This window comes from Cryptomeria japonica, chromosome 2, assembly GCF_030272615.1.
Source record: "Cryptomeria japonica chromosome 2, Sugi_1.0, whole genome shotgun sequence".
In the NCBI taxonomy this organism is placed as follows: Eukaryota; Viridiplantae; Streptophyta; class Pinopsida; order Cupressales; family Cupressaceae; genus Cryptomeria; species Cryptomeria japonica.
Window position 1 is genome coordinate 544,968,833 of NC_081406.1, and position 23,394 is coordinate 544,992,226.

A 23,394-nucleotide genomic window follows, 5' to 3' on the forward strand; every position below is an offset into this window, starting at 1 on the left:
GTTGAGATAAAAACTTGTTCACACATTTTAAAATGTCAATCCTACTAATAGACAAGTTGTAAAATATAATAACAAGGGCCATGATAACCTAGATTCAAATCCCCCCAAACCATTCCACAAGCTATGCAAATATAATGCTTCCTATCTATAAAGTGAAGTCCTATTTGTGTCCCATAGGCGTATGATACTTAATATCCAAGGATTAGGTCCCTGTCTGAATCTCAATGGTCGAGTGACCAACCATCGATTTAACAATAATGAAAACATACAGGGGCATGGAAAATATCATATTGATTGATGGCTCAACATAGAAAAAATATTCTTTGATTTATGGATACAAGTAAAGGCACTTGAATTGTGATTAACACTGCAACATAGCAGGCACACAACATGGCATGCATGATTATGTACAAAAAAGTTACCCTAAAACGGATAGTTAAAGCATTGAGGACTTTATGTATATACAAATTTGAGCATTTCAATTTTACAAAGAAAATAGTTTGTGCATCAAGGAAAACTATGTATCTGCTTGTACAACCAAAATCAAGCTGATTCTTCGTTTGACTGCCTCAGCATTGAGATCTTCTTATGTAATTCAGCATTCGACAGCTGCTCCTCCTCTAGTGCCCGCTCAAGCTTTGGCATTAACAAGTTGATTTATCCCATCAAACATAAATTAATGTTAAAATATGTATAGAACCAACCAATATTCATCATGTAGTTTGAAGAAATTCTAATGAACTAGCGAAAAATTCCATAAGTACCTTGGCTGCATTTGTGCTCCATTCCCTTATAATGTCCCTGAGTCGATCATTCTCCAGAACATACTGATTAAACCACATCATTAATGTGAGTAGAAAAGCACATAAGACTTCCAAAATTGAAGAGAAACTAGCATAATAGCGCAAACACTTGTAATAACCATTTTGGCAATAATGCCTTATAAGTTTGACTGATTCATAAAAAGGCAAGCCTATAACGTCTTATTAGCTTTTTTAAAAGTTTTTTCATGTATCTAGTTTTCTGTGTATATATAGGACTCAGGAATACTAGACGAATCATTCACTTTTACTGCTCAACTTTGTCCTTACCTTTCAAGTATCTCGTTGATCTCCAGAACATTCTTATCAAACCACTTCATTATTGTGAGTAGCAAAGCACATGAGACTTCCAAAATTGAAGAGAAACTAGCATATAAGTGCAAATACTCATAATAACCATATTGACAAGCCTAACGCCTTACAAGTTTGACTGTTTCATAAAAAGGCAAGCCTGGCTTTTGTTAAAAGTTTTTTTTACGTATATAGTTTTGTGTGTATATATACAGGACTCAGGAATATTAGAGGAACATTCATCTTTTCCTGCTCAACTTTGTCATCAATGTTTTAAGTGTCCCTCTTATCTCAACATGTGTAATCAAATTAGTGCATCACTGTAAATATATAAAGAAAAGGATGAAAAAAAGAACCTTTCTGTAGTAACTAGAAAAGTGTACCTTGAAAACAAAGAGACTTTACACAAATAGTACACTTGTACAGTTCGTGGTGGATGAATATGAGAAGTATAACATTGGAGATCTTGTTTCAAAGAGACTTTACACAAATAGTACACTTGTACAGTTCATGGTGGATGAATATGAGAAGTATAACATTGGAGATCTTGTGAATGTGAAATGCCAAGAGAAATACCTTCTGTAAATGATATGCCAAATTTGCAAAACTATTCCTTTTCCATAGATTCAAGAGAGTCCTATATTAAGTCAAAACTACCTTAAGGAGCTCTGAATAATGTGTGGACTTTGTAGTGTTCTGGCATGAAGCTTGGATCCATAAAAACCTTTTAATCTGATACCAGCTAATAAGATGCAGCTAGGTGATAAAGGAACAAAAGAAAGATGTGAGTGCAACGAAACAGTATCTTGAATCACATGTAACAAAGAGGACAATCTAGAGAAAAGAAACACAAAGTGGCTAAATTAAGCCATCATTGTTCACTGCTAACATCCAAGATAGGAAAGCAATCAGGGATGGAAGCTCTTAAAATTTGGGACCTCTCTATGTCTGATGTATGATTGGTGTATTATGATAAAGCTCGCAATCCCTCCATGCCTATTGATAGGAAAAAAATTATGCATACTTTTGTCCATGCAGTACATTGATGCACAGATAAAGGCACAAACAAGCAAAATATCTGTCATCTTCAAAGGAAATACCAAAAAAAATGGACAATCAGACAATAAGGTAGTGTAGAGAATAACACCACAGAGGGCAAATCGAGATGGAAATCCTCAAAAGCTAAGATGATGATGGGAATGCATAAAATTGGCAAAATTGAAATCAACAAGGAGAAATGGCTTAGGTAAATTATATTTCAAATTTGCCAAACTATTGTTTCCTTTTTCAGGGGTTCAAAACTGTCTCAAGAACTTTGAATGAGTGGAATATGTAGTGTTTTGGTGTGGAACTCAGATCCATCATACCTTTCTAATCCAAAAACAGTTAATAAATATGTAGTTAGTTGCTCAAAGAATAAAAAGAAGAATTGCAACTAAAAGATAAATACTTCATGAAAATGTAGTTAAAGAGAGCTTATAAAGACTAAGCACTCTTAAATCACTGGTAACAATAGGGAGAGTCCTAGCAGAGAAGAAGCACATAAAAGATAAACTAAGATTTCATTATTCCCTGTTAACATCCTAGATGGGAATGAATTTGTCATTGAAGCACTGAAAGTTTTGGTCTACTCCCTCTCTAATGTTATCTCATGTTTTACTAATGTATTAAGATAAAGAAGGTTGTCCCTCCATGCCTATGGATAGTCAACGATTTCATTCTCTTAAGGATAACAATTATGGGTACCGTTCTCCATGCAGGACACTGTTGTATGGAAAAAGATGCAAACAAGTCATGTTTGCAAATCATAAACTGTGTGCCATTAACGTAAATATGAGAAAATGCAAAACCAAATGAGGTAGGATAGTCAATAATACCAATAAGGGCTAATTGAGATAGAAATCCTCTAAGAAAACTAAAATTTTTCACAAAGCACATTTTAGAGACTACACATATGATGCCCCCAAAACATGGCTGTATCAGTGAGATGCTATTGTTTTAGAGAGCTGAAGAGCACTTAAAGTAAGTATATGATCGTTGAACGACAGATCGACAAACCTGTGCTTGGCATTTGTTACCAGCTTATGAGAAACAAAAGTGAAAAACAATATGTCAAAATGGAGGAAAATATATGATAATAGTCCAATTGGAGATAGCTTCTCCATTTCCTTATACCGAACTCTATTAACAGTGAGTGTTTCTTCTTTAGTTTTCAATAGAGGCTAATGAGTGAAAGAGTATGTAACTGGACAGGAACAAGGTGCCAAAGTATGCACTAATAAAAGGCTAAAAGTTAGAAACAGAAAGGTCCACACCAAAAGTAAATAAGAGGATTGTTCAAAAGTGATCTCGTTCTTTCCCCATAAAGATTCAAAGAACATTGATTTGAAAGAGTTGAGGAATTGGAATCATTACTTTTCCTTCACCAAGTAATAATGGTTTGGAATACAAGTGTGTTTGTCCACCTTATCATTATGGGTGAAGAAGCTTTGTAAAGTTAGCTTTAACATGGTCTTGCCTTAAATAACAATGGAATTCATACAATCAAAACTTGGATGTACAATTTAACATATAAAGAAAAGGAAAAAGCATCCCCACTTGGTCATTGATCATCCGAGTTTGTTGAATCTCCGAGTCACGCTCTTCAATTAGGCTCCGTGCTAAATGTAACTCCGAGTGAAGTTGATCACGCTGAATAAACATGTTTGCAGGAGAAATCAGAACAACAATTTCTTTAAAGACATAAATATCTAATAAATCATACATAGAACTTACTATATGTGGTTTAAGATCAATATAAGATTTATGTCAATTTGAAAAGATCATTGACTTATCAAGCTAATATGTGGCTTGTGTTATTAATTTTCTTCATAAGAAAAACAATTTGTATTAATGAGAGAAAAATTACATTACTACAAACAGTTAATAAAACCATCCAGACTTCCCAGAAGCCAGTAATTGTTTTCTGAAATTATCTACAACGTCTACAGTAATTGGTTTTTGAAATTGTCTACAAACTCTAGGGAATGTTTGCGTGAACACTGAATCTGTACATTGCAGTAGCAAAGTTGTTCTGTGAAGGGGTTGAAAGGCTGCTGGAGCATGGTGTGTACTACTCATTCCTCAATTCTTGACAGTCAGTGCTTTCATGATCTGTGCCATAAACAATGGCATTTGAAATTTGTGGATAAAGCAAAAACTAGGAAGGAAAAAGTAAAGTATGGGAAGCGAGATAGCTTTGCTATTGCTGAGATAGAATAGAAATTGGAAGGAACAAAAAGATAGGAGTGATAGGACAGGGTGGGAAGGGTAAAAAAGGACAAAGGATTTTTAAAGAGTGAAGTTTATAATTAAAATAATAGAAGGAATTGGGATCAAACAAATTGACCTCAGAAAAATTATTAAAGGACAAAAACATACAAGAAATACAAATTCTTATTATGGGTAAAAGCGATCAGCACAAGAGCAGGAATATGGAAACTGTGTATGAGGTGATTATCAATCAATGATATGAATGCTATCATAAGCCATAGAAGGAATTGAGGCCAACTTTCATGAGCTGAAATTATCACTGATGCTTTTCTTTCCCAGAGCATCAATTTCTTTGTTGCCTTTGCATTTGGTATGAGTCAAGTTAACACTATGATATTGGGCAACGGGAGTACACAATCTTCAATTATGTTGGAGAGCTTCCAAGGGGTAGACATTGTGGGTGTACTAGATCACTTACTTGAGTAATGAACATGGTGATGGAAAATAATGACAAAGGTTGAACCTTTTCCTACCTTACGATGTGTAATTTTGAATTTTCTACCAATTGGATTTTGTGGTAGAGAGCCCAGTGATCAGTATTATTAATTATTCCATGCTAAGTTGCCGGTACAAGTATGGGATACGGGTACCTTCGGTATAGCAATTTTTTCCCCTTGGGTATGGTATGTTTGGGTACGTGTATACAAGCTTGAAAACCCCTGTGAGTACTTGCAGGTTAAGCTTGCAGGCGAATCGCTTGCCAATATACTCATGGTTGAGTTTTTCTATTTCGCACAGTGATTTTTCCACCAAAACTCACAAATTTGCACGAGTAAAACTTGTAATCTGCCATAAAACTCGTCGTCATAACTCATAAAAGGAAAAGTGCTTTTTTATTTTATTTTCAAAGAAACAGTGTGACTGAGCACATAAGAAGGGCGCGGCCACGTGACTGAGAACCAATTCATCTGGCAGGTTTTCCATTTTATAGTAAAATTGTTTATGAATATATGCTAAAAAATATATTTAATTGTTTACTTCAATTTAAACAATATAAATATATTTGCTAACAATATAAACATTTTTTATATTCATAAATATAATCTATAAAATTGTTAACAAATATATGCTAAAAAATATATCAATAAATATAAACTATAAATATCAATAAATAATAAATGACAAATATAATATTTCCTATATTTCTAAGTATATTAGCCAATACAAATGATAACTAATAAATTAAAATATCTTGAATAATAAAAAATATTCTCAGATTATGTGAAAATCAAGGCAACAGAGTGGACAAGAATACACAGGTAAAAGAATTGAAATCTTCACATGTTATCTAGTTCTAGTGGCAGGATATAAAAAATGATTGCAACAAAAAATGATAGCAATGACTTGGAGGGAAAAAATCAATAATACGTCATAGGCTAATATACAGTAATATGAGGCTTAAAAATCAGTAATCATGGGCTAATACACATATTACTGATTTTTTGCCATTAATAGGAAGGTGAGAAGAACAAGAAGTAGAGCAAGCTTAAGCTTACTTTGAAGTTTGAAGACTCTGCTGTAGTTTAATTTGTGAACATAATAAAATGCCATTTCAAATCTTTTTAATATTCAAAATTTCAAATCATATTTTTTAATTGAAATGTAAAGTTAGAACGATCTCTGTTCAAAAAAGAGTATTTATTTTTTATATTTCCTCTCTTTTACTAGGTTTCCTTCTTATTTTTGTGAAAAAATATGGCTTCTACAGGTAGAGCTGGTGGCAGAAAGAGGGACCCTTGCTGGAAATATGGGACACCAGATGTAGTGCGAAGAGAGGTTATTTGTAACCATTGCAGTAGGACTATGACTGGTGGCATAAATTGGCTCAACTATCACCTTCCATAGATCACTTGCTGAGATATTACACCATGTGATACATGTCCTGGGATGTGAGAGCAATGCTTGTAGCATATGACCAAAAGAAGGGAGAAAAAAAGAGAACAACAGAGGCAATGCCAACCCCAAAGACAGATTTCAGTTCTATAGGGTCACATGGAGATATGGGGACCTATTCTTCCCTTGGGCTATGGATATGAGGATCAGGAAGTGTGGGCAGCCATATGTCTAACTTTTTTGTTCCTTGTAACACTCTTGGTACACAACCTAGATTGCAAGGTATTGCATAGAATAAAGAATTGGAACATCAAGAAAAGTTGGCATGTGCTAGATTTTGTTACTACAATCATATCCTGTTCAATGTTGCTTCTAGCCCATATTGAGAGCAATTGGTCACTACGTTGACCATGGTAGGTAAGGCATTCAAGGCCCCATGTCGTCATGAGTTGAGTGGGCAATTATTGTAGAGTGAGGTCCAAAACACACGTCGACTAGTGGAAGAACAAAGGAGAATTTGGGAAAAGAATGGATGCACCATTTTATTTGATGGGTGGACGGATGGTGGGAATAGGACACTCATCAACTTTCTAGTTGCTTCAGAGGGGTAGTTGGTATTTTAAAAATTAGTTGATGCCTCCAAATATAGTGAAAAATGCAGAGACCTTGTGCAACACGTTAGATGAGGAGGTGATGGAAGTGGGATACAAACTATCATTCAAATTGTGACCGATAATGCAGCTGAAAAAATCCTACAGGCTAGCCATCGAACATATTATGGAGCCCTTGTGCTGCTCATTGGCTTGACTTGCTCCTTGAGGACCTAGGAAAACTAAGCTAGGTGAAAAGTGTGGTTGAAGATGGAAGGAATATAACAAAGTACATCTACAACCAAACATGGATCCTGAATCTTATGAGAGAGCACACTGATGGTAAGGATCTAGTGCAATCAAGAGTCATGTGCTTTGCTACTATTTCCTCACCTTGCAAAGCATATTAGTTACATTACCCAACTTGAAGGGGATTTTTGTGAGTGAAATATGGTTTGGGAGTCCTCATTCTAGGAAGCTTGAAGCAAACAAGGTCATGAAGGCCATTTTTTATGATAAATTTGCCAAAATCATGGCGGAGATTATCAATGTAATTTTTCAAACTTTGATTGATGATTTAATTTTTAATTTTCTAATATTACAATTTGCTGATTTTGTTAATTTTTTTATATCTACATGTCAAAACCATTGGTGAGGGTTCTGCGAATGGTGGATGGGGATCAAAACCCCATGGGGTATCTATATGAAACCATGGATAAGGCCAAAGATGCAATTAAGCATTTGTATGGGTCAAACAAGACCAAATATGAACCCATATAGTGCATAACTGGTTGGAGGTGGAACCGACAACTCCACCAGCATATTCATGCTGCGGCCTACTTTTTGAACCCCAAGTTTTATTTCTCCCCTACTTTCAAAGCAGATGCAGAGGTTCTTGTTGGCCTTGACACATATTTGAAGATTAGTTGCTAATGAGAACCTTCGAGACCTCATACTTGATGAGTTACAGAGTTATAAGAAGGAAAAAGGGCCATTGTTTTCCTCACTTGATTGCAATCCTAGGAGACCCACCTTGTTGCCAAGTAAAAAAAATGTGTTTAATTTTATTTTACCATTTATTTCACTCTTTAAATTTATTAAAATCATTACCAAGTTATAAATGGAAACTTTTATCCTTGCAGATTTGTGGTGGGAAGATTATGGTGCCACTGTGCCTAATTTTCAAAAGCTTGCCATCTGCATATTATCTCAACCTTGTGTTTGCCCTCTCGGGTGAATAACTTAAAGTACACAGATAAAGCACGTAATGCAGAATAATAATGCCTTAGATATCAGATGCAATATATCAGATGTTATTCCATTCATAAGTGTGTTGCAAGTTACATTCCGAAGTATATAAAGATACCGAGGGGGTGCGAGCGCCAACCGTCACACCGCAATTGCCACCCCTCGGTTGCCAACTAGCCAAGACAATTACACATAATTAACTAGTCTTACTTTCGTGTACAATAATGCCGCTAACATCATCCCCCCCAAAAAGAAAAGTCGTCTCCAAGCGACTAACAACAAAAACGGAGACAATGCAACTTATACAATATATACATCAGAAAAAACTAAGGAGGGGGCTGGGGAAGCGTCCTTGAAGTGGAAGGCTGAGACGCCGGTGTCTGGGCTGCCAAGCGGGCACGAAACTCATAAACCTGCTGAGCACGTGCAGTCACATCCCGCTCCGCCACCAATACTTTCTCCAAAGCCGTTTTCACCATATGCGCGGCTTCCAGCAGCTCCTCTTTGGTATCCGCTGTCATTGTCATACCGACCAACCGAGTCTGCAACAAACTCCTCTCAGTAGTGACTGCCTCTAACTCCTGCTGCACGAGGCTCCTCGCACTCTGCTTTGTTGACAGGCAAGTTGCTACCTCCGCCTTCTCTGCGTAGGTCATCTCTAGCTGAGCCAACAATTGGGCCCTCTCTGCTGCCCAGGAGGCCTGTTGAGTGGCCACATCCCTCTCCAATGCGACTCTAGTAGCCTCGCGGACCGCAGACTCATGCTGTGTATGTCGTAGTGCATAGTAGGCGTCCCAATAGACCTGCTCAATCTCTCGGACAACTGCCGTCACCCGACTCTCCACAACGGGCTGACGCACCATCCAAGCCTGGAGCATCTCCTCCGTCTCAGTAGTCGGCCATCCCCGAGACTCAAAGCATGTAGTAAAGGCTGCGGGGAAGCCCACTTGCATAAATCGTAGGGCCCTCTCCAACTCCACCACAACCTGCTGCAATGCTCGCCTGAAAACCCTTTTCTGCTACCATCCGATGCTCAAGTGCGGATTTCACCATTAGTGCTTCCTTTGACATCACAATCCTCCTGTGCCTAAGCCAAACTTGTCTGCAAAACATGCTTTTCAGTCTCAGCCTCCACCAACTGCTACTCAAATGATACTGTCTCCCTAGCCAATTTGTCCTCGATAGCCACCGGCGTTGCCCTCTCGACATCCAACTCCTGGGTGTGTTGAGCTAAGTCTCACGCTAGTACTGCCTCCAACCTGGTGGTCAGCTCCTCCCGAGCCCTCTATGCATCCACCAAGGCAACCTCACATCCAGCCGAGACATACTCCGAGTTCCTCAAAGCGTACCATTCATGCCTGGAGGTGGCCACAACCCGCTGGCACAAAGGCTAGGAGACACCTCAAATCCTCCATCACACTCCCCAAAGGCTAAAAACTGAACTGAATAACTCCCTGGTGTCATACAACTGCGCGGACCTGCAATGCCTTCCCTCCCCAATGCTTAGCTTCAGGCTTCCTTCTCACAGTACGGACAACCACAACACTTACCGTGACATCTCTAATGCCCTTCGCCCAACTCCAACAAGTGTACTGTAGCTCAAAAATAAACTAGGGGCAATGCCCCCAGCGGGGTCGAGGGGCAACGCCCCTTGTGGGGTCCACACGAAAGTCCATGTCGCGCATCATTTCTGTGATATTTTATGACGTCAAAACCCTTCTTCTCCACTCTAATATTTTTAGTGTCCTGGCTCCAGATGTCATCGAATAATTTTTCAATTTGGTCGTCATTTTTATTTGTCCACTGTAATGTCCCCAATGGCACCCCAACCATACAACCTCCCCGTACGGTCAACAACAGCACTGACACCTCCAATTGTGCGGCCACCTTCCCATGCGGTCAACACCCCTCCACCGTACGACTGTGTTTGTTTGTGTGGTGCTGCATTTATGGCTACGTTGCTGTGCGCGTCTCTCCTTTTTTTCTCTTCGTCCGTTTTTTGTTTGGCGTGGGTTGCATGTCTTTCTTCATGCGTGGGCTGCGTGGTGCGGGGTTTTTATTTCTTCTCCTTTGCGTTTGCGGACTTATGCAGGGCTTTTATGTGCGGGTGTCCACCCACGGTGGTCCCACCGTACGGTGGCCCCCATCATTGTGCGCCTTTTTGTTTTTGTTTTTTTTTTATTATTTTTTTCCTAGCCATGCGGTCAACTGCCATACGGACCCGTACGACCATTTTTTTTCTTTTTCCAATTTCCTAATTTAGTTGTCTAGAGAGTCGTTGGCTCGGGTCCCTGTCTCTGGGATCGCCCTTCATCCTTCTCGGTTTTCCTCGCCCAAGAGTCCCCCGCGTTGGTTCCGTGCCTCTTAAGTCGCCTGCCCGGCCTCTCGAGTCCCCTTCCATCCTCTCGAGTCCCCCTCCGGCCTCTCGGGTTGTAATGTCCCCTACTTGGTTCAGGACAGTTTTAACTGTAATTAATCGATTTCCAATATATTTATAACTTAACTAAATCGATTAATAGACAAAACTATCTTAACATGAATCCAACCTAGGATGTTCTACCTTTTCTTTAGTCTATAAGTACTAGCTATCTTACCATACTAAATAATTAATCCTATTTTTGATTTATAAATCATTTACGCATTTATTAATTTTTAATTAATAAATACTTATTGTTATCAATTAATTAATAAATAATTTGTTTTGGTGATTTAATAAATATTTATTAATTTTTAATTACATAATAAATGATAATTTATTATTATGATGAAGAATCACAAAATCTATTATTAATTACATCATCAGGATGTGGGGTTATGACAACCCTCTCACTTTAGAGGAAAATCGTGAAGTCTCATAAATGAGACGATTTTCCAATATTATTAAATGTTAATTAATAAATGTTTTAATTATCGTATTTATTTAATCACAATAATCCAATGTCCAAAGAGGGGTTATGAGTAGAAACACAAATCAACACCAGCTTGATGCAAAAACATAAACACTCAATCTAGTTTGTGATCTCAAGTAGAGTATTTAAAGAATTTCAAATGGAGTAAATATAATGAGTCTGATTAGCCATATCGACAAAGAGGATAGATAGCACAATGTTTGGATACTTGCCTCAAGGATTAATTAAATGGACTATGCTTAACCCCCTATTCGCCATTAATGAAAGAGAAAAGATTTAGACACAACGAGACGCCCGTAACGCTTATCAGGCCCAAGAGCGGTACACTCCCCCTTGGCCCAACTAATGGCAGACTTTCAGTTATCCACATCGAGTTGCCTACCTGACAGAGGCCTAGTTTCTGCTGACCTCATTGCTCTATCTCTCTCCCACACTAGTGGAGAATGTGAAGTATACATCTATTATTAGTCAATTTTTTTAAGATTATACTGTTATCAATGAGATAATTCCATACTCATTCCCTAGTGAGACCAAGGAGAAGTAGGTGCAATAGGATGCCCGTAGCGCTTATCAGGCCCAAGAGCGGTACACTCCCCCTTGGCCCAACTTGTGGCAGATGTTCGATCATCCACAGTGGGTTGCCTACCTGACAGAGGCCTAGTTCCTGCTATCCCATGACCCTATTCCCTTGTATCTTATTGGGTTTGGGTATGCAATTTATCCATTCATCATTACTTAATAATTAATCCATGGTTTCTTTATGGGACTAATCCTTGTGATCTTAAAATCACATTAATAATGCAATTCAATACTGACTTGTAATTTCAATAAATATTTGTGTATGCATTAGCCTTCTTCGTATTCACTTCCTCAGTGAGATCAAAAGGATTTAGATGCAATGAGACACCCGTAGTGCTTATCAGGCCCAAGAGTGGTTTACTCCCCCTTGGCCTCACTAATGGCAGACCTACAGTCGCCATAGCGGGTGATGTACCTGACAGAGGCCTAACATCTGCTGACCTCATTGCTCTACCCCATTTCCTCACTAATGGTCCATATGGAATTTATGATTAATTTATTCTCAATTTAAATGCCAGCTTATTTGTTATTTGTTATTTTTTTGTCATTATTATTATATATATTAAGTATTTTAAATGCCACATGGATATGCCTAGTTATCCACTATTCTAATTTGAATTACTCTGAAGTCATACCAATTCAATATCTATTTGGCTGATAATAATATATTTTAAATTCATCTTACGAGATGGAACCCTCGTTGCTTATCCGTCATGGTATTTGCCTCTGTTTATTGACTAGAATAATTCGTTGATTGAATCTTACCCTACAAGATGGCAAGATCATGGCTTTGATACCATTTGTAATGTCCCCTACCTGATCTATTTAAATATACTAAAATTGATAGAATTTCTTCAATAAGTTATTAACAAGTGCTTGTCTATTTTCCTCATTAGCTGATTAATTTCATTATTCATAGTTCTTAATATAGATATCAAACCTTGCTACTACTTCAGTTTTAAGGGAGAAGGGTTTACATATATTACCAAAGCACTTAGAGACCAACTACAATAGGTTCCCTCAAAGTTTATAGATCCAAGCCCTTACCTATCTTGGGTCTATACCCTCAAGGCTTATGGGTCGTTGATCCCCACCCTATCTTGGGACTTAACCTATTGCTTGGATTTAGACTGCCCCTCTTTGGAACATCTCAATCCCATCTTCTTAAATACAGAAAGTAATAACATGATTTAGACTATAAGTATATATATTTCTTATGTATTATGAACATATATATGAAATTAAGTATGACTGTCATACATATTGCAGTCCATATTAGCATTACTATTAATTCTGCATAAGAACATTATTGCGCTTCATATATTAAGCATACTTATTAAGCACATCCCCATGCATACCACCAAGAACACAAATGTTACTGCTTGTAACTTGATAACAATTCTGATCTGATCTGATCAATGGTGATCTTACTAGATGCTTTTGATTCCTTTCCTTTATATCTCTCAATGTGAGGGAGAGGTCACACCTCTTCATCATGTATACCCTTTGGCAAGAGATACACCCTTTCACCATTAGCACCCTTTGAAAGAGTGCAACTCTTCATTATTTCTGCCCTTTGAAAGGGACACAACCTCTCATAATCAGATCTGCACTTCTCATTTCCAAATTATTCCCCCTCTCAAATGAGGTTCTCTTCTCCCTTTTATATCTCATTGTTGAGGGAGTCGCAACCTTCCCTTTCATTTCTTTTGACTTTTCATTAACTTAATTAATCATATTTAATTATTTTATTTATATTTTAATTTAATTTTAAATATTTTAATTTTATTATTATCATTTATTATTAAATTTTATTTCAAAGTGGGGACATTACACAAGTCCCCTACGCGCTTCGCGTGGTAGGGTTTCAATTTGGATCCGTTGGTGGCAAGTCTATTTTCAATGGCCATCCGAAGACCTGGAACCACAAATTCTACAGGGACCACGGTCTCCTTCCCGTACATAAGAAGAAGAAGAATAATAAAGATTTTAAAAGCTGCTGCCTTCCACACAGGGTTCCAATCGTTGCCGACACAATTGATCTTCGGATTATCTACGTCACTGAGGTTTGGGGCATCTCCCTTCCAATATTCTATGTATTCTGGCAGGTACACCTCCTTTGTTACTTGCTTTGGTTCCTCTACTTCGAGCTTGTAGCTCTGGAACATTTCATAATCCTCCATCTGCTAATGGAAGAGCCCGTTCAATGACCCTGTCTCATCCTCGGAGCACTCTCCTAGTTTGAGAATCCCTTCGTCGTTGGGCTCCCTACAGCCTCGTCCTTTGTTCTGCAGGTTGCCTTCTCCTTCACCCTCCAATTCCGAAGATGATGCCAGTTCCTCACTAATTAACTGTGTCCCGAGGTCTATGATAAACTTCCTTCCTCCATTCTCCGTAGACAGAGTGTTCTTCTTCCAGTTGTGGGTGGCCTTGGCTGCCACCAGCCACCCTCTCCCTAAGTTCGCATCATGCCCTTTTTTCTTTAGTGGGATTACCACGAAGTCCGGTATGAAGGGTTGCGTCCCGATGGTAACTTGTTGGCCCATCAATGTCCCGATGGGTTTAATTCCATGCTGATCTGCTTTGAGCAGATTGAATGTAGATGGCCACAGCGTCGGCTTCCCCAGCTTCCGCTAGGTTTCTTCTAGAAGAACATTCACTCTTGATCCACCATCGATGATGGTATCGGTTAGAATGGTGCCAAGGATACCCATCTCCACAATGGTCGGGTTCCTTCCAGTGTTAACTACCACCAGCATGGGGTCTATTGCAGACCCCCCAGGAACATCTGTGCGGTGGTTGGTATTGGTGCATGGTTGGGAGAGATTATTCAGCAATGCCGTGCGTAATTGAGGCATTGTCTGGAGGAGGTCGTGCACCTTCACAGGCACCTCCAGTTTTAATTTTAAACTTTGATTTAGTATAGCATCCTCCACCTCCGGTCGGCTAGAAGTACTCGCCGTACCCTTCGCCTTCGCCCTTTCTCGTATCTCTTTCTCAATTTCTTCCCGTGCTTCTCGTGCCCTTCGCTTCTCCATCTCTGGGTTTGGGCACATTGCGTGTCTGGCTTGGGCGCGGGTTACGACAAACACTTCCTCTTCTTTGATTTCCTCGACATTGAGCAAGTTGACGCTGGACTTCGAGCAGGTGGCGTCTTCGTGGTCTCCCGGTCCGCACCATTTGCACAAATATTGTGTGGCCTCTCCCTTCGGGCAATCTCGGGCGAAGTGCCCCCACTGGCTGCACGCTCTGCATTGTACCATTGGTCGACCTTTGGAGTCGTATTGGATCCGGCTCCTTGTGTTGTTATTGTTATTTTGTCCTCCCCACCGGTTATCTCGGTAGCCTCCTGAGGTTGCATTGTTGTTCGCTTGTTGGCCCGTACCCGCTGGTGCGGACGTTGTGGCCTGCTCCATGAACAACACCTGGTTCATTTGCATACTCCGGGTTTTCATGTTGTATGGCCACTCCTTGGTGGAGTGTCTCATCACTTGGCAAATCTCGCAGAATGCCTTCTTCGGGCAAGTACCCTTTGTGTGCCCCTCCTCTTTGCACTCAGTGCACCATATGTCCCCTTCGGTTCGACCGGTGCTTCTCATTGTTTTGAATTCCCTCCTCATTCGCTCCATGTCTTTCTGGAGCGCTTGCACCCGTTTGCCAGCCTCGCTGTCGCTGCTGCTTTCCTGTGACGAGTCATCCTCCTCGGATGAGCTATCCTCCTCCTTTTTCTTCGATGTCTTGGTCTCGCTCTCGAGATCCATTGCTCTATTGTATGCGTCTTCGTATGATGTAGGTGGAACGATTTTCATCTTCTTTCGGAGGGAATGCTTTAGTCCCTCCACGAACCATCGCTTTTTCAACCCATCTGCTGGTTGACTCTCCATTTTTCCCAATAGTTCCTTCAGCCGCCGACTATAGGCTCGGACAGTCTCGTTCTTGTTCTGCTTCGTTCCATAGATCTTGACGACTATTTCGTTGTCATCTCTCAGGAGGCGGAACTCTATCCCAAACTCCTTCAGGTCGGGCCATGTGCCGACTTTGGCCTTATCCATGTCTGAGTAGCAGTCTATGGCCACTCCCCTTAAAGTTGCTGGGAACTGTGTTACCCATTCGTCTTGGTCGGTAACACCGTTCGTTGACCATATGGTTTTGCACGTTCGACAATGGCGGACAGGATCTTCCTTCCCGTCGCCATTGAACTTTGGCAGTTTTTGTTTACTCCCCATCGATGGGGGTAATCTTCCTGGAGGTGGCTGTGGCTGTGTCTGTGCCCCTGCGCCGCTCCCTTCGGTGCCGATGGTGTGTCCTGCATGGGTGACTGGAGGTACGGTGTTTTGCCTGCCGAGTGTGGCACCTACCGTATGGTTATCCTCCCCTTTGTTGTCACCCGTGCCCACTCTTGGCTCCCTTTGGTGATCCTCACTTTGTGGTGTAAGGGATAAGTTTTTGAACCAATCCAGGGTCTCTTCGACTAGATCTTTCCTTAACCTTGTTTCCTCCAGAAACTCTTCGTGGCTCCGCACCCTACGGTGTTCTGGTGACATGTAGAAATTTCCGTTGGCTTCTGCACCCTCCGTGACACCTCCTTGGTTCCCCTCGGGCCACCCTTCGACGGGTCGTCCTTCGGCAAGTTGCCTCAACCTCCGTCTACGTTCTTCTTGCTGCTCCAGAATCAAGGCCCTCTGCGCGGCCTCCCACTCGTCCGTTTCTGCTTTTTTATTTCTATCTTTATTTAATACATTGGGCATAAATCACTTCCTACATAGCAAGCACACGCCATGTACACAAAAAAAACTTTTTTTATTTTTCCTTTCGGCCACAATTTATCTCAACATTGTGCCAGGATTATTACAGGGTTCAATTTCCCCTTCGCCTCTTGCCATCACGCTCTGCGTCCCACGACGATTGTTCTGTTTGCGCGTCGTCGGCCTCTGGGTTAATCTCATCGACGGGTAGGCCCATCGTGTCCATGCGCCATCCGCGTTTTCCGTTCCCGAGTACGTCTAGGCAACGGCACCAAATGTTTGCTCTCTTGGGTGAATAACTTAAAGTACATAGATAAAGCACATAATGCAAAATAATAATGCCATAGATATCAAATGCAATATATCAGATGTTATTACATTCATAAGTGTGTTGCAAGTTACATTCCGAAGTATATAAAGATATTGAGGGGGTGCAAGCGCCAACCGTTGCACCGCAACTACCACCCCTCGGTTGCCAACTAACCAAGACAATTACACATAATTAACTAGTCTTACTTTCGTGTACAATAATGTCGCTAACACCTTGTAGTGCTCTTGGTTATGAGCGCGACTAGAGTGTTTTTGAGGCCATTCACACAAAAAAGCATAATAGGTTGAATCAAAGGCATTTGAATGACCTTGTCTATGTGCAGTTTAACATTCAATTGCATGAAGAGAAGGTACAAGGGTAGGGTTCACATGAAGCACTTGACCTGAATGACATTGACCCCAGTAGATTGGACTGTTGAGCTTGGTGATGTTGATGTTGATGTGTGTTGTGCTTTGCACAGCACAATCCGTATTAGACAGGGGTCCCCATTTTTAAGTAATAAGCAATAAAAAGGGAGAGTAGCAAACCAAATTCGAAATTTTTGGAGCACAAAATGAACAAGATCGGGCATTTTCTAAACCAGAATTCGTGCATTTTCATTCAAAATCCCGAAATTCACCAAAGTAAAGGGTGAATCAACAAAGACAGAAATTTTCCCCTCAAACACTGAATTTGCTCCCTGCGATTTGTCTCAAGCTCCTCCATTTTGCCGATAAAATCTCAATGGCACCCCAAGTTCGACGAATGACAACAAAATGATAAAAATCACACAGGATCTCTCAAGATGCCGAGTTGGGAGGTATGAGCTAAGTCGCGCGATTTATAGGTGAATTTGCGAATTTTGCGAAAATCCAAACTCGCGAATTCTCTGCAAAATGGCCGAGTTCCGTATAAACCTCTCCAAATTGCTGAAGAGCTCTCAAATTCGGCCTGGAAGGTCAAAATACAAAGTGAAAAGGGGAGGGCAAAATTTCAAAACGCCTCTCAAAGCCGTGAAAATACCCAACTTTCCTCCATTCGCTGAAAATCCCCAAGCCATCTACAAAATCGCACATTTTCCTCCAATGGCCCAAAAATCATTGGGTGAAGGAGGTTCGAAATAGGAAAAATCGTGCAATTTGAAGAGAAATCCAAGTTCGCTCAAAACTCTCAAAAGGCCCGAAATTGCTAGGGCAAAGGAGATATAAAATTGCACCAAATCGGCTCATAAGCCAAAAATCACCAAATCTCGCAAATGGCCTCAATTAGCTGAAAACTAGAGCTAAGCCTAAAATCACAAAAGGGGGGTCATTTAGCCGAAAATCATATAAAAGTAAAAATCGCACATAAAGGTCCATTTAGGCTGAAAATCTCTAAGTCACATTTAAACAAAAATGACCGAATTTTATAAGCAAGTAAGAAGACACTTTGTTTTCAAAAGTGACATCTCACATTTTAGGTGAAATGTCCGAAATTCAAGAAGAGGTTTTTTTAACTAGAATTTGGCAAACAAAGGCATTTTGAACTTAAATGTAATCTCTCAAAGTTGCTAAAAGGTCCGAAAAACCCAAGTTAGACATTTCACTTGAAAGCCAAAATCGCTCAAAACATGTAGAAGGCCCAAATTTCATCTAAGAGAGCGAATCAAGAGCAAGGACCGAACTTCATATTGGAGAAGAGGGGCATTTAAAGATAAAATTTAATATGATTGTTAAATTAATTTATTTAATTTTAAAAAATGATTACTAAAAGTGGAATTCATTGTTTGTAGGATGATGTTGGGAAGAGCTAAAGTGAAAACCTAAATGCAAATTGAAAACCTGATCGCAATTAAAGCTGGGAACGAGGAGCACAGGATCAAAACGACAAAGCCAGGCGCTGCTAATGAAGAATGCATTGCGGAGCACAGGATCAAAACGACGAAGCACAGGGAAGCGCACCATAACCTGAACCACAAAGTCGAGATCCACCCTCAAGACTGAAGATAAAAGAACACTCAAAATGTGCAAAGTCAGAAACACACAGCTGGAAGTAATTCCAAAAAATCAGTTTAAAAACTGAAATGCTTTATTGTACATGACTGCCTGTGGGCCCCATTCAAGATATTTTAAAATGAGGGGACACCGGTCAGTTGTTTCCAACTACTTGATTGACCTGAATTGATGCCAAATAGTGGTCGGTAGTTGAAAAAGTGGTTGGGAGGATATCTGATGATTAAATAGGCATGGGTTAAAGCTGCCAAGTTGTAGAAGGTAGATCAGGATTGTTGGATGCAACCAATCATGGCCTCTGTTTCAATCTGTAAAATCTATAAAAGGCAGGATGCCTCTCATTGTAAAGGGTTAGAGTTTTAGAGTTAGATAGTTAGAGTTTTTGTAGAAAGTTAGATTCTAGTTAGATTGTTAGAAGGTTAGAATTTAGTAGTAGAGAATAGAGTAGATCTGCTGCAAAAACTGTTGTAATGACAGCCAAAATCAATATATGAACATTGAAGTATGGTGTTTGTTATCTTGGTTTTGTTTTGTTTGTATGGTTTCCTTCAACAGGTTTAGATAGATCCTTTTTGGTGTGCAGGTATTTGATGGATTCGGGGCTCATACCATTGGGGATATGTTGATTGTGTATCCCTGTGTATGGTTAGTCTGAGCCTTTAAAATCATGCTTAGTTCAATTGTAGGTGTCCGTCTGAGCTGCGTCAGAATTGGGTGTTTAGGCATGCACTTGCACTCTAAAAATCTTCCAAGTCTCCCTTGAAGATTGCATCGTTCTTGTGAGGTTGTGAGTTATTCTGGCCAAGCAGGGATTGGTTATGTCAAGTCCGTCTACTCTCACACCAACCTTATTAATTTTAGGTCTCTTAACCCTATCCTTTTGCATTTATTTTTCTCGCAGCATCTTAGGATGCAGACCAACTTGTTGCAAACGTAAGGCCCCTTGTGATACCAGCAAAACACATCAAACAACTGAGTTATCCTGCAGTCATGAACTAGAAGTTGGAACCTTGAGGTTGTCCCCGTTGATCAATTAAAAACAGCATTAGAGATCCCTTATTTCAAGAGAGGATAGGATACTCAGAACATTCTATTTTGCATTGGCTGGAGAGAGTTGTAGCAATACGATTTTAGCCACGTCAACAATGTGGATCCATTTTTCACTAACAATCACTTCACTCAGTTGGAGAGCGAGGTAGCGAATTGGGAGGTGAAAGTGGCAACATGTGAGGAGGTAGAAGGTGAGGTTGGTCATCCATTAAAGGCAGTTTCCTTAGATACACAACTTGATCCTCATTGCATCACTATGGATGAGGCACCTATTGAGGATGTTGCAATTACTTCAGCAACACCCACACAATGTCAACAAACATTTTAGAGCTTTACTCATAGACAAAACTTATGATTTCTAGTTTTCCTTGATACCAAAACTTGAACTTAATATGTATTCGAAGGTTGCAGTTGTTTTGTGGTCTACGATATTTATTGAACTCAAATTTATTAAGAGGTTCCACTTGTTTTTTGGTCTATGATATGCATTTAACTCAAACTTTGATTTATATATGATGGAAATCAATAATATGTTCTGCAAATTCACTATATATGTGTGTTTTTAAAGAATATTTTAAAAAATATATATATTTTCAAATGTTCTATATATATATATATAGAACGTCCCCTTTGCATCCCTTGGATGGCCAGCTGTCCCCATGGCATTTTTTGGGACATCCCCTTTGATCGAGGACATTCCCGTGCAATTTTTTTTTCGGGGATGCCTTGGAAATATCCCAAGGTGTCCCTCATCTTCAGATCATGGACAGGGGCTAAAACCCCAGGGATGCGTCCCCATGTACCCCTGGCAAAAAGTGAACCAAAAACTTTATGCTAACAAGATAAAGCTACCAACCTACCACAAAATACAAAGGCCACCCAAAAACCTATACACACTAAAAATCAAATAAATATACAAAATTGTAAAGCTAAATACATTTGATAGTATGATACTTCATCATTGTTCATGGCAAACGACAAAACAGTAGTGATAAATATAAATATTAAATGCCAATTGATAGTTCAAAACTTAACTATTACGTCATATGCCATATAACATATATCATATATGTCTAGGGTCACGATTCAAATGAAATCATTACAATTATAAAATTGATGATAAAAAAAAATAATTATCTTCAATCTTCATCAATCATCCAAAGGATCTAGATCAAGATCATTGTTTGCTTCAAGTTCAACATCATTTGAACCACAAGTAAATGCAGTGCCACTTCCACTAGGTACATCATGTGTAACTGTCTCATCATCATCATTCATAGTGACTCTAACAAGCTCTTGAAAAGATGCATCCAAGTTGGTATGCTTAGGGGCTATATCCCAACACTTCAATGACTCATCCTTGTAGTGTTCTTGCTTATGCAATAGAAGACGCAAATCACTAAGTGGATAAAGGAGTATGTACTCCAATTCCATTCAGCGGTAGAACTTGCAACCTGTTGAAATTGGAGAGAAAACCACCAAAACTTCTTAAAAAAAATTAAAGAATGTTATGTACTAAAGTCTACAATACAAATGTTAAAAAATAAAAAATACTTACGTGTCATAGAATCTTAATTGCAAGAGGTTAGAGGAACAAATAGTCTTGCCCATGGAAGTACCACCATGTACAAGCATCTACAATGTATTGGTTCTTAAGAGCAAAAACTATGATCTCGTCCTGTGATGAACAAGCCAAACTCTTTCCTAATATGTGCCACCACTTCTAGATCAGAGAAGAGTCTATTGAATACCCACTTGTACCTGTTAGCAAGTTCACTATCTCTATATGGTGGAGTTCTCCCTGGCAAAGCAAGTATTTGATTGCTATAATATTTGGAAGATAGTGCATATGCAAGGAGGTGCAATGGTGTGTTCATCTTGTTTCTATTAAAGTATTATTGTAATCTTTGATGGTCATACAAGTCTTTTAAAATAGTTTAGTTAGCATCTTTCTATTTTGTATGTCAGTTAGTCATTTTTAGTAACATTTGTTTATGCCTTTCGAGTTTCTATTCTCAATCATCTTGTAATCTTATAAGGAGCCTTCATCTCTTTTGTATATATCAAACAATCAATTATTATTTCATGGTCCTAGAGCCTTGGTTCCTTTTTGGCAATCAAAAAATTGTGGGATTGGTTCTACAATTTCGAAGATCTTTTCTGATCGTTTTTTTCTAGGAAAGAAAAATAAAGGTTTTTATTGCAAAGTCGAAGGTGCTTTTTTTCTTTTCTTTTATGGCGATCTAGTTCTATGGATTTTTTGAGGGTTTTCAAAAATAAGATTAGCAGGGCTTTGTTCGAAGTCTATGAAAAATGTCGTCGTGGATCTTGCATTTCACGCACCTCCTGGTACTTTTTACATCCGAAGGGAGTCTTCTCTATGTTCTTCATCAACATGATGACGTTTTCAGCTCATGTGAGACTTCATCTACAGCCGCGATTGGTATCTCGGTGCATGATAAGGGGTTTTTTGAGGTTGTGTCAAGCCATGATTGATCTAGACCGTGTGCGACCTGCTTCCTTTTCAATGTTTATGTTGCAACCTATCTCTTTCTGCCGGTTTTTTGCGTGACGGGTCTGGTTTTTTCTGCATTGGTTTTGTAGATTCAAAGGGATTTTTCAAAGCATCGGGTCTGAGTTTATTCTCACAGCCTCTTCTAATGTTTTCTAAGTGACATCTAAGGGTTTTTTTGGGTGCAGCAACCCACCTTTTTCAAAGCTGTGAAAAGGGTTTTCTATCCGTTTTCGGCCAAAGGATTTCTTTGGCTGTTATTTTGACATGAAAAAGTTTTTTTTTTCAGTCTCAACTTTTTTCCACGATGGCTGCAACATTCGTTCGCTATTCTTGGGTGCTTCTTTTGCACCATTTTTGGAAAAATCGTGGGTTTTATATTATGTATTCTGAGTTTTCAGGTTTGGTGGATATTATTATACCACGTGGTCTGTGTCATTCTCCTGTCGCATGAAGGGTCTCTTCAAGTTTCCAATCACAATTTTATATTTTTGACAAAATCTTGGGTTTTGTTATTGATTGATTTTTGAAATAAAATCAAGAGTTTTGAGTTCTGGGCTGATTGCCTTGAAATTCATGCCAGTCGTTTGTTGAAGGTTTTTGACACAAAAATCAAACCTCTTTTGCTTCTTTTTTACAAAAACTGAAGTTTTTGAGAAGTTGACCTTGTTGGAAAACGAGAGGGACGACATTGTTGACCGACATTATGTTGGAAGGCAATCAACGCTTCAACAACAAGAACTACAATACTTAGAAGCAAAGGATGCTCTCGATTTTAAGGATCAGTGCCTGGACAAGATTGTTCAAGGTAAGATTGCTCATCCCACGACAGCGGGCAAGGGTCAAGACAAGTTTGATGAGCATAACCAAAAGGCGATTATGTAGTTGAACTTATCAATCACTAATGAGATGCTTCCAAAAGTGCCATCAAGCAAGATTGCTAAAGAGATTTGGAGTCACCTAAAGGATCTACAAGAGATGTCAGATAAAGGAAGAGCTTTATTCCTTAAGAACATATTGTTCTCGATCATGATGGACAAGATGTCTTTGCAAGATCATTTCAAGAAGATCAATGAAAGTCGTGATCAACTGGAGGCCATTGGTCGCAAGATGGAAGAAGAGGATATGGTGGTCATTACGTTGAAAAGATTATCGCGATCCTATGAGCACTTCATCGAAACTCTCAACATTACTTCGACTAAT

General features: G+C 39.4%; 1 protein-coding gene across 1 annotated transcript in view; it reads right to left on the reverse strand.

The window, feature by feature from the left end:
- Window positions 1–258: 258 nt before the first annotated feature.
- The window catches only part of LOC131052340 (protein FIP1), a 327,777-nt gene continuing 304,641 nt past the window's right edge, over window positions 259–23,394 (reverse strand). Inside the window, exons 13-15 of the mRNA XM_057986981.2 lie at window positions 3,711–3,803; window positions 765–827; window positions 259–636 (exon numbers count right to left, since the gene is read on the reverse strand). Of these exons, the coding sequence (XP_057842964.1) occupies window positions 544–636; window positions 765–827; window positions 3,711–3,803 (249 nt within the window). The 3' untranslated portion in view covers window positions 259–543. The remainder of the gene's footprint in view (window positions 637–764; window positions 828–3,710; window positions 3,804–23,394) is intronic.